This window comes from Parasteatoda tepidariorum, chromosome 9, assembly GCF_982258835.1.
Source record: "Parasteatoda tepidariorum strain Cologne lab strain chromosome 9, Ptep-v5.0, whole genome shotgun sequence".
NCBI classification, from domain to species: Eukaryota; Metazoa; Arthropoda; class Arachnida; order Araneae; family Theridiidae; genus Parasteatoda; species Parasteatoda tepidariorum.
Genome location: NC_141763.1, coordinates 101,428,698 through 101,442,150, shown reverse-complemented (window position 1 = coordinate 101,442,150; position 13,453 = coordinate 101,428,698). Strand labels below are relative to the sequence as shown.

The 13,453-nt window shown below is 28.3% G+C and overlaps 1 protein-coding gene across 4 annotated transcripts; it reads right to left on the bottom strand.

The window, feature by feature from the left end:
• Nucleotides 1–13,258, bottom strand: LOC107444579 (protein broad-minded). Of its 4 annotated transcripts, none has more exons than XM_043043778.3 (3): nt 12,959–13,258; nt 11,636–11,737; nt 1–4,154 (listed from the first exon to the last, which is right to left on the bottom strand). In XM_043043778.3, exons 2-3 carry the CDS (start codon nt 11,636–11,638, stop codon nt 804–806), a joined length of 3,354 nt encoding a protein of 1,117 aa, XP_042899712.2. In that variant the 5' UTR covers nt 11,639–11,737; nt 12,959–13,258; the 3' UTR covers nt 1–803. The 4 variants fall into 4 exon arrangements, with proteins under 4 accessions (XP_042899712.2, XP_015914236.3, XP_015914245.3 ...); XM_016058750.4 differs by lacking the exon at nt 12,959–13,258 and adding an exon at nt 12,831–12,955; XM_016058759.4 differs by lacking the exon at nt 12,959–13,258 and adding an exon at nt 12,825–12,932.
• Nucleotides 13,259–13,453: the final 195 nt, after the last annotated feature.

Genomic DNA, 13,453 nt, shown 5'->3' with positions numbered 1-13,453 from the left:
TTGATAAATAACGTTTTATTCAACACATTCATGGTTTTGTAAATGGGTGAATGTCTTTCCGCATTACAGTATTTCAATATCTAATAACATGAAAAAACTGATATCAGGGGTCTGTCTAGGTTTTTCTGAGAGGTACTTATTTTGTGAAAATTTGGACATAATTTGTGAAAAATTAAAAATTATATTTATAAATCAACACAAAAATATGGTTTTATCGTTGCTCAAGGGATACAAAAATAAAATTTTAAGAAAAAGTATGTTGTGAAACTACCGTTTTTCCTAAAGTTGAATTTGTGAAGGTACCGCTAAACGGTAGTAAATTCAGCCTGGACAGATCCCTGGATATGCAGAGAAGATTGTGAGTTAAAATACGGCTTTTTACGTACAAAACTGTCAGTGGGTTAAATAATGTGCGTTAAAACAACAAATAACAAAAAATAAATTATTTATGAATAACATAGATCTATACAGAGTGGAATTCAAAATATCAAGCAAAACATGAACTAAACTAAACTCAGCGGCGTGACAGCCCAAGAGGGCCAAGGCCTACTGTGCCCATCTCAGTTTTCTTGACCTTGGGCTCTGGGGTGCAGGAGCAGATGTTCCGGTCAGGTGGTCAGCCGAACGCGGAACCCCCAGTGTTTAGTTCCCAAGCATGCTTGGCACTCATTTATTGACCCACTGAAGGGATGAAAGGCTGAGTCAAGCTTGCCCGTCCCGAGGATCGAACCAGAGACCTGTGGCACGACAGCGGGAAGCGCTACCGCTCAGCCACCGGGCGTCAAGTAAAACATGAAAGTGCTTTAATTTACATTCTTAAGTAGAGGTTCCATGTAACTAAAGGTAAGAGACAGTTCCATAATATAGTCTATGTAATGTTGCATTTTATAGTTTTTAATTGAATTCTTTTTTAAGTTAGTTATCAAAGAGCAATCGTGAGAATTTAATAAAATATAGCTTTGGAGATGTTTCAAAAGAGATATGAAAAAATAAATAGAAAACATTCCCGAGTACAGCACATTCAACAAGATCAAATTCGAAATTTCACTAAAATCTAAATAATTCCAAAAGCACTGCCCTATCCAGTAACTAAAAAGAGCAGATGGTAAAACACCAAAAAGTTGAAAAGCAGAAAATACATGTGGCAATGATTTTTTAACAGCTATATCACACATTTCTAATATCACAGAATGAGCTTTGCTGCACATCGTCATGTTTGAAAACAGGGCAGGCCATATAATAAAAGAATTGGGTGTCTTAGAGAAGTTTCTTAAGAATGACCATGATACATTAATATCCTCACAGCACATGAGATAAACAGTGCAGACAAATGTGTCTATTTTATTTGATTTCGTCAAGCACTTAGCAGCTTTCAACAATTGTTCCAATTTTCCGTCTTCGTCAAGGGTCATTCGATTTAGTAGTGATCCGTACCTCTTAATTAAGGACAGTCCAACAAGTTCTTCTTCATTTAATAAATATTCAGCACTTTCTAAGGGAATCGAATTCGGACTGTCTACTTCAATATTCAATATATTTGAGCTGAGATTAAAAACTTGAAAACAAAACTCGTTAGATGGCATACCATTTGTCTTTAAATAATTGAGAAAAGTCTCCTGCAACTGAATTTCTTCATTTGACTCCATTCCCGATTCAAGCGAAATAGTTTCAGGCTCCAACTTTGATTCAGTTGGATTGATAAAAGGTTTATAAAATAATTCAGGAACAGGAAAAGAATCCTTGAGCCACCACTGGTAGTCCTCACAATTGACAAAATCTTCCTCGGGTAGAATTCGTTCGCTCGATCCTCCGAAAGTATACATTTTAACCAAAATGTAATTTCTTAAAATATATTCTAAATCAATTACAGGATTTTCTTCCACAGTTATGTGATGGTGTTGTTGTTCAAGCATAAACTCAGAAAGACAATACTTTGCTTCTAAACAACAAACAGCATGTACACTGGTTGTTAAAAGTGCAAGTACTTTAAGAGCTACGATACCGTACTCTTCAGAAACAAGACATTCCTCTGTAAGTTTTGGTGATAGTAACACACTATGCAAGAGCAGAGTTTCTTTGTTGTCTTCCAAATCTTTAATTCCAAGTAAATCGAAATTAACTACATCACAAAATATGGATGGCATCAGCATTTCTAATATAGATTTCACCATATGGAAATTATCACTTACTTCGATGAGTTGCCATATAATTGAAGACAAACGGAAAACTACTGTTCTGTTTAAAATGCTTTCCACTGTAATACTGCTACTTAAAGCAGTAGACAGAGTAGCTATATCACAAGAACAAACAGATCTCTTAGTTTTGATGTCTTTTAACAGTTTTTCTAGTAAAATATTCAACGTAGATTCAAAATTTGACGAATCTTGAATGCTAACAATACAACAAGGTTTGTTAAGTAGTGCAATATTTACATTTAAGAAATTTCGCTCAATACTTTCAACAATGTCGTTATAGCTCACCTCATTTTCAAAAGGCCTTTTAGATAATATTTTTAATGTATTGCTTTCATTAATCTTTTGCCACCAAATACAAAAGTTTCTGGTGAATTCTCGGTTTAGAAATAAAGAAGAGGGGGTAGACAAAAAGTTCTTTACAAGAGCAAGAAGGTATTTTTGAATGTAGAAATCTGTCCGAACAATGCTAGCTGATTCAGGTGAAGAATTCGAAGAAAAATCAGCACAATAGGTGAATATTTTAACAACTAAATGTTCAAAATTAAGATTGAGCTTAGTCGAAACTGAAGTACCCACAATACCTAGAAAACTGCCAGAAAGACACTGAATGGCAAAACACATAAGATTAGATTCATTTCGTTCCATTTCAGAAAAAGTTGAAACTAGTATTTTTAATAAATTTGCATGACTCACTAAATTAATGTCTTGATTCCAAAAAGCACACCAGGCTGATGAGATCACGCCAAAAACTGGCAAGCAACAGTTGATGCATGCCACCTCACACAAAACATTTGTACTTTTCATTATAATTTCCAATGCTTCTGACCAACAAGAAATAATTCCCCCACATGACTTAGAATCAAATACTTTTCTCCCATCACAGTATTGTAGAAGATAAGAAAGAAAACTTAAAATATGTGTGATTTCAGCAATAAATACAGAATTTTGACAACAAACAAAATCGGGAACACATTTTTCCGAGATTAAATTGGAACAAAATGTAACACAAAACTCCAAAACTGAAGGATCATTTTCAAGAGCGATCAAAAAAGCAGTTCTACTTAAATGACCATAGAGGATATTCTTCAACCATTTCGCTTCAGGGTCACAGAGGGCAAAACATGTCCAAACAGGAAAAGCATTTCTCTTCTCATTATAATCCGAGAATATGCCTAAGCTCTGAGCGCTGATGTTTTCGATCACAGATTGAGGGTAACGTAGCCAGTGGCCAGATATCGTTTGGAGAAACTTGTTTAAAATGGCAACCACTTCAACCGAGGACCTGAAATTATCGATAAAAGTTGCACCCGTCTGATGCTGGCTTAAATGTGGAAGCAGGCTTCTATGCATGTACTTAATAAAGCTGAGATAGCTATCTAAGACAATTTTGGATTCAGATGACGTTAACATTTTCATGAACAATCTCATGGCTGCTGTTCTTAAAAACACTACATTGCTTGACAATGAGTCGTGAAGACCAATTTCTGCATCAGACCAAAAAGATTTGTTGGTCAGATGCTCTAAGGTTGGTAAACGATGCAAAGTTTCCAGAGCTTCTAGTTTCTCAGCATTTGTTCCAGTTTTCAAGCTATATACGGTGCTTTGAAACTGGTCTGGACTTAGAAAATCAATCGACGATGTATTCAGACTTGAGGCTGAACTACACTGAGAAACATTGTCTCGTTTTTCGTCTTTTGGAACATAGGAGTCTTTGTCCTCAAGAAGATTATCTACGTGGTTTAAGAAAGAGGATAAGAAATTGGGAAAGTCTTCAGATTCTAAGATATCTTTTGTAACGTCGTCCACTATGTTTTCAGACGTAGAGTTATTCATCGAAGATGTGCTTTCTTTGATTTTGTTTGATATTACGTGACCAAGTTTTTGCTTAGCTTGGGACTTCAGATGGTGAAGTAGAATTGCTTTAAAACTTTCCTTGTTAACCAGTTCTTTGAAATCCATCTAAAAACAAAAATTGTGCATTTTTAAGATGAAAATAAAAAATGCAGATAAATATTTCTTCTTTTATATGACAACAAATAATCGTTTTTAATCAGAATAAGAAGTTAAATTTAAACCAGATAACACAATTAGTAGTTTTTTAAGGAAAGTAAATATGCAACAAAATATAAAAATATGAATTACTCGTAATATTTCTTATTTAAACATTTTTAAACAAAAATTGCATCTAGAAATGAAGGTGAATAAGTTTAAACATGGAAATGAAAATGCAGAAATGATATAATTTTTACATGACAGCAAACACTTTTTATGAAAACTTTATATTAAAATCTAAAACTGCAAGATAATAGCATTTAAAAAAAAAAAAAAGCTCTGATCTAAAAGTTATGTTTAGAAATGGAAATGATGATGAAATATAAGATAACTAAATAATAATGGAAATAAAAGTTAATTTTACAAGATTAGTTAGATATAATTAATTACAACAAAATAAAAACATCTAGGATGTAGATATAAGGCATATTACGATACAAAACTAGTTAGCTTTTAGTAAACATATATATATATCAGCTTATTTCGATTTTCGTTTCTAATAGGTCTTAAAGGTGCTATTTACATTGGGTGTTTTTAAAAAGTGCTTAATTTTTCCCTTTCCAAAATGAGATTTTTTCTTTACCATACTGATTTCCGCCATGAATTATACAAAAAGAAATTGTTTTATTAAACGGTTTCACAATGAATTCAACTCCAATTTATTTCAGCGTACCGTCGGTGCATAGCATATAAAAATGCCAATAACTTCACATGTTAGATTAAATACTTGGGGGTCCGCATGTGTGTATACTAGCTGGATTCAGTGGATGGGATTTTTGCCTTCTTATGTGTAGCTCTGCTGCATTTTTCAAGAGATTCTAAATTTCAAGTTTACTTTTTCCACCCTCTGAAATTGAACCGAAAAATCCCTCAATTTTTTGGTGATTAAGAGGACCATTGTAAATTCCCCCCCCCCCTAATAGCGAAAGAAAATTTTATTTTTCTTGTTAATTTCATCGCTCGTGACGCACCATCGTCTTCGTCACTGGCAAGCTAACAGCTTTCTCAAGATACTCTATTTATAAATCAGTACCATAATCTTTGAACATGACTTGGGGATCATTCACCAATTACGTATTTTCAAGTGAGTCCCCAGAACCGTCAAGAATCCCAAAGCTTCATCACCTCAAAAACACAATTTTATTCACAAATTTAAGAATGATTGGAGAATTTTAAGCGAAATATTTTTACTTGAGGGGCCATTCACCAATTGCACAAAATTTTTGTAAACTTTTATTGTACTTTACATTACTTTTTTTTGGTTATTACCTTTCATTAATTATTACATTATTACTTTTAAAATCTTCAGTATTCTTCAGTTGTTTTATGAGAACCCAATAGTATTAAAAGCCACTATTTTTAAAAATTATGAAGTAAGGGGCTTTTAATATTTTAAATGCAGCAAAAAATCTTATGTTTAGTTAGGTAAAATAATTCAGATTTGCTGTTCCAAAAAATTAAAATAATAAATTCATTAATCTCAGATTCGTTAAATATTAAGAATGTAGTTGTCCTACAAATGTTTAGTTTCTATGCACATTTCAAAATTATAATTTTTTTTTTTTAACATTTCATTAAAGAAATTTAAATATTCAACCAAGTAACAAATGATAATAAACATTTTTAGGGTCCATTCACTAATTTACATTTGTAATATGAATTTATTAGAGTTTTTTTAGTTTGCTTAATTCTTTACATATAAATTCGGTATGATCAATAATATTAATCTCGTTAATGTTTTGCTTAATATATGTTTTATAAATAGCTTTTATTTAAATCTAAAAAATACATTTGATAACCTTTTTAAATAATAATTAATTATAATTTTGAATTAAATTTTTTTTTACATAATTAAATAAAGTTATTGTTAATTTAAAAATAGAAAGAGCCTCTTATAATAATGAATATCTTTAAAATTGTGCATAAATTGTTTTTATGGAGGCTAATATAATCAAGAAAAGAGTTCTTTGTCAGAAACTAGTTATTTTATCATGATCATGTAAAGTCTTAGAATTTCGTTAATGTATTTGCATTTTCTTAATGTATTTATAAAAAACTTTCAGCAATAGGAAGAAATTTTTTACAGGACAATACAGGAATCCTAATTACAGGAAGGATTGGGATACAGGAATCCTAATGACAGGATAGGGATTTTGATATAAAAAAAACTGGTTTTTGACTCGACCCATCAAAAACCTGTCGAAGAACCATTGTCAGTCTGTTAAAAACTTGGGACAAGTTTCTTTATTAGCATTGAGGACATTTTATTAGACATTAAATCATGCACAATACAGCTAAAGAAAAAGTTGTGGTCTAAAATAATTTTTACAAAATTTTTTATTTTTAAAAAATTTGTCACCTTGCTAAAAATCATTAACTATCAAATACTTGCCAACCCTATCTGGTTATATTTTTTCAAATGCTTAAAAATATTTTTAGAGTGCTTGAAAAGTGCTTATTTTTTGTCGAATAATTTGGATATGCACTCTGTTTAATATTAATAATCGATTCTCATATTTATCCGTGATGTAAAAGTTACGCATTGTGATCTGTATACACACGTTCGAAAAATTATGTGGGTCCCTATCTGGGTTACTTTTCACTAATTGTCGGTCCCTATTTCAAATAATATAAAACATTCTAAATTTTAAAACAATTACAACATTTAATACAGCATTATATAATACAGCATTTTTCTAGCATATTATTGTTGGTTTTTTAAAGTTATCAGAGAAAATTATACACTTTGAAAATGAGAATAAAGACTACAGAATTAGAAATACTTTAAATCCTTTAACAAAAGAAAAATTCAATTTTTTAATCAAAAATAAAATTTGAATGTAAGTTAAGTTTTTTTTAACATTATTACTTTTCAGAATAATCTATAAAAAATCAAGAATTGATGATTATTTCCTACATTTTATTTATTTCTTTTCAAATTACTGTTTCATTTGTTAAAAATATGACATGAAATGCTGCCCACTTTAAAGATAGAAGTAAAAATCTTGGACTTTTGCTACTTTTTCTCACATAAATAAAAAAATAGGTATATTTAACTAAAATTTGTATAGGTTAATATTATATACAGATTAAATAAAGACTAATTAATGAGATCTGATATTCTGGAATCAATTTGTCCCCATTAAAAAAAATAGAAATGAAAAAATAAATAAGTAAATTGATTAAATTTAGAGTAAAAGAAAAATATTCATAATTAAAACCAACATATTTTGGGAGGAAAATTTTAAATTATTCTAAAAGAATTCACAAGAATTTAACAATTACAATTTATAAGAATTCAGAATTTGGACACAGAAAAAATTGAGTTTTAGAATTAAGGTTATAGAAGCTTAACTGTTGTTAACCCGGGCAAACAGAGGAAGCTATAATTTTGATCAACAGCACTTGGGTATTCAATTTAAAACTTAGAATTTTTTAAAAAATTTTATTTCAATTTTAAATTTGTTTACATATTTTTTTTTCTGTTTTTAGTCTTGTTAAAAATACATTTGATAACCTTTTTAAATAATAATTAATTAAAATTTTGAATTAAATTTTTTTTACATAATTAAATAAAGTTATTGTTAATTTAAAAATAGAAAGAGCCTCTTATAATAATGAATATCTTTAAAATTGTGCATAAATTGTTTTTATGGAGGCTAATATAATCAAGAAAAGAGTTCTTTGTCAGAAACTAGTTATTTTATCATGATCATGTAAAGTCTTAGAATTTCGTTAATGTATTTGCATTTTCTTAATGTATTTATAAAAAACTTTCAGCAATAGGAAGAAATTTTTTACAGGACAATACAGGGATCCTAATTACAGGAAGGATTGGGATACAGGAATCCTAATGACAGAATAGGGATTTTGATATAAAAAAAACTGGTTTTTGACTCGACCCATCAAAAACCTGTCGAAGAACCATTGTCAGTCTGTTAAAAACTTGGGACAAGTTTCTTTATTAGCATTGAGGACATTTTATTAGACATTAAATCATGCACAATACAGCTAAAGAAAAAGTTGTGGTCTAAAAAAATTTTTACAAAATTTTTTATTTTTAAAAAATTTGTCACCTTGCTAAAAATCATTAACTGTCAAATACTTGCCAACCCTATCTGGTTATATTTTTTCAAATGCTTAAAAATATTTTTAGAGTGCTTGAAAAGTGCTTATTTTTTGTCGAATAATTTGGATATGCACTCTGTTTAATATTAATAATCGATTCTCATATTTATCCGTGATGTAAAAGTTACGCATTGTGATCTGTATACACACGTTCGAAAAATTATGTGGGTCCCTATCTGGGTTACTTTTCACTAAGTGTCGGTCCCTATTTCAAATAATATAAAACATTCTAAATTTTAAAACAATTACAACATTTAATACAGCATTATATAATACAGCATTTTTCTAGCATATTATTGTTGATTTTTTAAAGTTATCAGAGAAAATTATACACTTTGAAAATGAGAATAAAGACTACAGAATTACAAATACCTTAAATCCTTTAACAAAAGAAAAATTCAATTTTTTAATCAAAAATAAAATTTGAATGTAAGTTAGGTTTTTTTTAACATTATTACTTTTCAGAATAATCTATAAAAAATCAAGAATTGATGATTATTTCCTAAATTTTATTTATTTCTTTTCAAATTACTGTTTCATTTGTTAAAAATATGACATGGAATGCTGCCCACTTTAAAGATAGAAGTAAAAATCTCGGACTTTTGCTACTTTTTCTCACATAAATAAAAAAATAGGTATATTTAACTAAAATTTGTATAGGTTAATATTATATACAGATTAAATAAAGAGTAATTAATGAGATCTGATATTCTGGAATCAATTTGTCCCCATTAAAAAAAATAGAAATGAAAAAATAAATAAGTAAATTGATTAAATTTTGAGTAAAAGAAAAATATTCATAATTAAAACCAACATATTTTGGGAGGAAAATTTTAAATTATTCTAAAAGAATTCACAAGAATTTAACAATTACAATTTATAAGAATTCAGAATTTGGACACAGAAAAAAATTGAGTTTTAGAATTAAGGTTGGTTATAGAAGCTTAACTGTTGTTAACCCGGGCAAACAGAGGAAGCTATAATTTTGATCAACAGCACTTGGGTATTCAATTTGAAACTTAGAATTTTTTTAAAAATTTTATTTCAATTTTAAATTTGTTTACATATTTTTTTTCTGTTTTTAGTCTTGTTAAACACTGAAGATTAGTTATCAAAATTTAGTAGCCATACAGACTCAAAAGACAACAAGGTTGATAAAATATCATGATCTTATACTTTTTAAAAAATAAATGTGTTTGGTTTGATTCAGATTTTATTATTATTTTTTATTTAAATCAGATTTTTTTGATTTTAATTAGCTGAGTGGCAATTTTTAAAATATATATATATATATATATATATATATATATATATATATATATATATATATATATATATATATATATATATATATATATATATATATATATATATATATATTTTACAAACATGATGAAACATGGAATTTAAATTTAAAGCATTAAGTATAAAAGAATACATTTTAAAATGTTAAACATAATTGAAATATTTGATTAAATATAGCCTGAAATCTTTAAAAATATTTTATTGAAATATCTAAGAAATAAAACAATGCTATTTAAATGTATTACGAAATTAACTGTCTGAGGAAGTGAATTTTTGTTTAATTTATGAGAATATATTTATAATTGGTTTAATATTTATAAGTTAAATACACATATTCAGAAAAAAAAATGAATGAAATTTAAAAAATTACACAACTAGAAAAGACACTTTTCTCAACTAAAAATATTTCTACTAAAAACAGTAAGAAAGATGCTTACATATTCTTCTTGTTATAATGATTTAAAGTAATAAAAACTACAAAAAAAAATATATTTTGGGAAATATTATATTATTTAAGATATATTCAAGAAATCTGGAGAGATCATATTTGAGTAATACGCAATATAGTGATCATATTTTGTTGCAATAGTCTAATATAAAACTATTTAAATCCAGTGATCAAACAAATTGGTTAATAATCTGAAAAAAAATATATATATTACTAAATTATTTATAACAAATTACAAAATATGAAGGGAAAAAAAAAAGATTACGTTGAAGTTAATGAGGCATTGAATTAAATTACACTATTTATTCTTTCTAATTATTGAGCTTACTTGCATATAAAAAAGGTTCCTTGCTTATTTAAGCAGAGGCATTAACAAAAATAAATGTTGTCAAACACTGCTAAGGCGCACTTCTTATTTTTTATTTTATTTTACACTGAAAGGTGCCTAGGTTAGCATGTAAGTTTTGCTTGTGATTTGTATTATGAATATTTTGTCAGCAATTGTTTGATGTGACCAACCAATCCAACCATTCGGTCAGGGTTACAAAAAATAAGAGATTAAATCAATTCAATGTTTAGCTAAGCAACATTTTCTGTCAGTTATTGGTAAGACAATCCACAATTTTTAATTGATCTGTTTGCCGTACTTTAGTTCTGCAGCTGAACTAGTTGTGCAATTTATAATAAAATAGGCAAGGGGCCTCACATTGTAACTCTTCAAAGCTTATCCACACGTTATTTTAGAGCGAAAGGGGTTTCTTAAGTGGCCTCTTCCCTCACTATTTTGGATTTCAGGTTAATTTTTTGATTTGCGCTTTCCGATATTTTTTTGAACACAACAAACTTTTAATATTCAACAGCGCAATACCTTTAAAAAAGACTGAAAATAAAGGGATCACTAAAGAGAAACATTACCTGATAATTTTTTAAACTTCTGTGGAATAAAATAATTCCTAAAATAGAAAATATTGTACAAATAGAAATGAAGAATAATGCACCATACATAGATATCTGTTTCTTGAAAAGTCAATCCAATTTTAAAGATAATGTTTAATAATCAAAATTAAGTAATCTCTTTCACTTTTGTTTTCTCCCCCACATTATTTTTGTATATGTGCATGATCTGTTGAAAAATTAAGTAAGAGAATTTTCTTCTACTTTTTTTTTCAACCCACATCTTAAGATTTAGTGCAGTTGAATATTTAAATTGCTTTAATGAGGAAAGTTAAATTAAAGTTCCTCACATCAAATGAAAAAAAAAAACCTTGATTCATAAAAAAGAAAGCCGAAACGAATGAAAAATAAGAGATGTTGTTTTTATAATTTTTTATCATTACATTTCCTTATTCAGAAAAAATTCTTTCTCTTTGAATTTATGTAAGTTTTAACAGTTTCAGAAACAGGAATTTTCATTGCATTATACAAATTATAGATTTTATTCACGGCATACTATTTCTACTGTTATAAAGTAAAATATCAACATTTATTTAAACAAATCTTATCATACCATTTCCCAACAACAGACTATTTGAAGGGGAATTTTTTGACTCTTTCGATCAGCTCTATTCTGAAATATAGTTCATATCTTCAAGACTATAGCTTTGCAACACTGAAAACATTAAAATAAGTTTATTTATTACCATTGACTTATACACAGAAACATTTTAATAATTTCACTGAATAAAAAGATATATAGAACAGATATTACTAAAAATTGATGAAGAAAACCGAATTTTCTCAACGGTCAATATTTATTAAATTAAAAAAAAAAAACACTTCTAAGTGCCTCATTTTATCTTTATAGTTACAATACGCAAAAGATATTAGAACAACTTTTTATTTAATGTAATAAATTATTGAAACATGTTGGTTATGAATTCTGGAAAATTAGGAGGCAAAAGAATTATTTATAAATTGAAAAGTTTAAATTTATGTCCAAGGATTTACTATAATAATCTTTTACAGTTTAACACTTTTAAAACTAGTTTGCAAATAAGTTGCAGAATTTACATGCTTACATCATTTAATTTTGTAAATAATCAAAAGTATACGTATAAGCTAAAAAGTGGTTCTAAAGAAAAAAAAAAAAATGCTTAAAGCTGCTGTTTTTTAATCTAAAATAATCCTACAGTTATCAAAATGTCCATCAATTTGAAGGGTTATCAAACTTTGACAGTGATAATATTTGCAGTAAAGGTTTCATACATTAACTCCCTATGATTCACATCAAAAACTATCCAATAATTTTTATTTAAGTTTTAGAGATTATCTAATCAAATCTTTCCTTTAAGCTATTGTAATAAATTTGTCAAAAGACCAAATGTCACTTTTGTTTCGGATTATTTTAAAAATCACTCTAAACAAAGTGCTTTAAAATGATGATCAGAATTAAAAATTATTTGTATTTTGTCAAAAATGGACATACATAAGGAGAAACAGAGTGCTACCACAGATTTCTCTTTTGGATCTTTTCTCGACACCGATTCCTTTACGAATTCTTACAACTTAAGAGATGAGAGTAAGATAATATGTTCTAATCATATCAGAAATAACTTGATGCAATATTTATTTTGTTCAAGAATTAAAAATGAATAAAATTTAACTCCAGTATAGACAAATAAAAAAATGCTATGAGAAAATTAACAATACAGAACAAATATAACTAAATGAGTTTTAATATTAAATAGAAAGGTTACTTGTACAGCAAATTTAACTTCCAAGCTGCCGCAAAACAAAAATGTAAACAACAAACACTTAAAGTATATTAATACTTTTCTCTGCAAGCTGAGTCATATTCATTATTATTAAAAAAATTCCTGCTTATGCTTACCAATCGTAATCTGTCATTTCGTGTTCTTAGGAGTTGTTTTCACTAGTGCACGCGTGAATGCAACTCATGAAACTCTTACAAGCGCGTGAAGGAAATGCGGATGTGTTTATGACCATTTTCACAGTATTCGACTATTCGCGATCGCAACACTCGAATACGCCATCTGGGGAGAGACCGGTTTCATGCCTTTAGCCCTTCTCCCTTCCCTCTCCTCCTCTTTTCAGTTGCATAGGAATGTACTACGATATTTTCCCTTTTCTTAATATTTTTCCTTTTTATTTAATCAAAATATTTTTTAAAATTTCCATGATACTTTTCTTTAGAACTATGTTTAACGCAGTTTTCAGTTTCATATAATGTTTCAAGTTGAAAGATTTTAATCTATATGAAAATCAAGAGAGAAACTAATGTACTTCCTTCCTCTATGACTTTCCACACGCTAATGGGGAAAGCATGTGAAGTGTTGCCATAGGAAAAGAGTTCTGCTCTACGCCA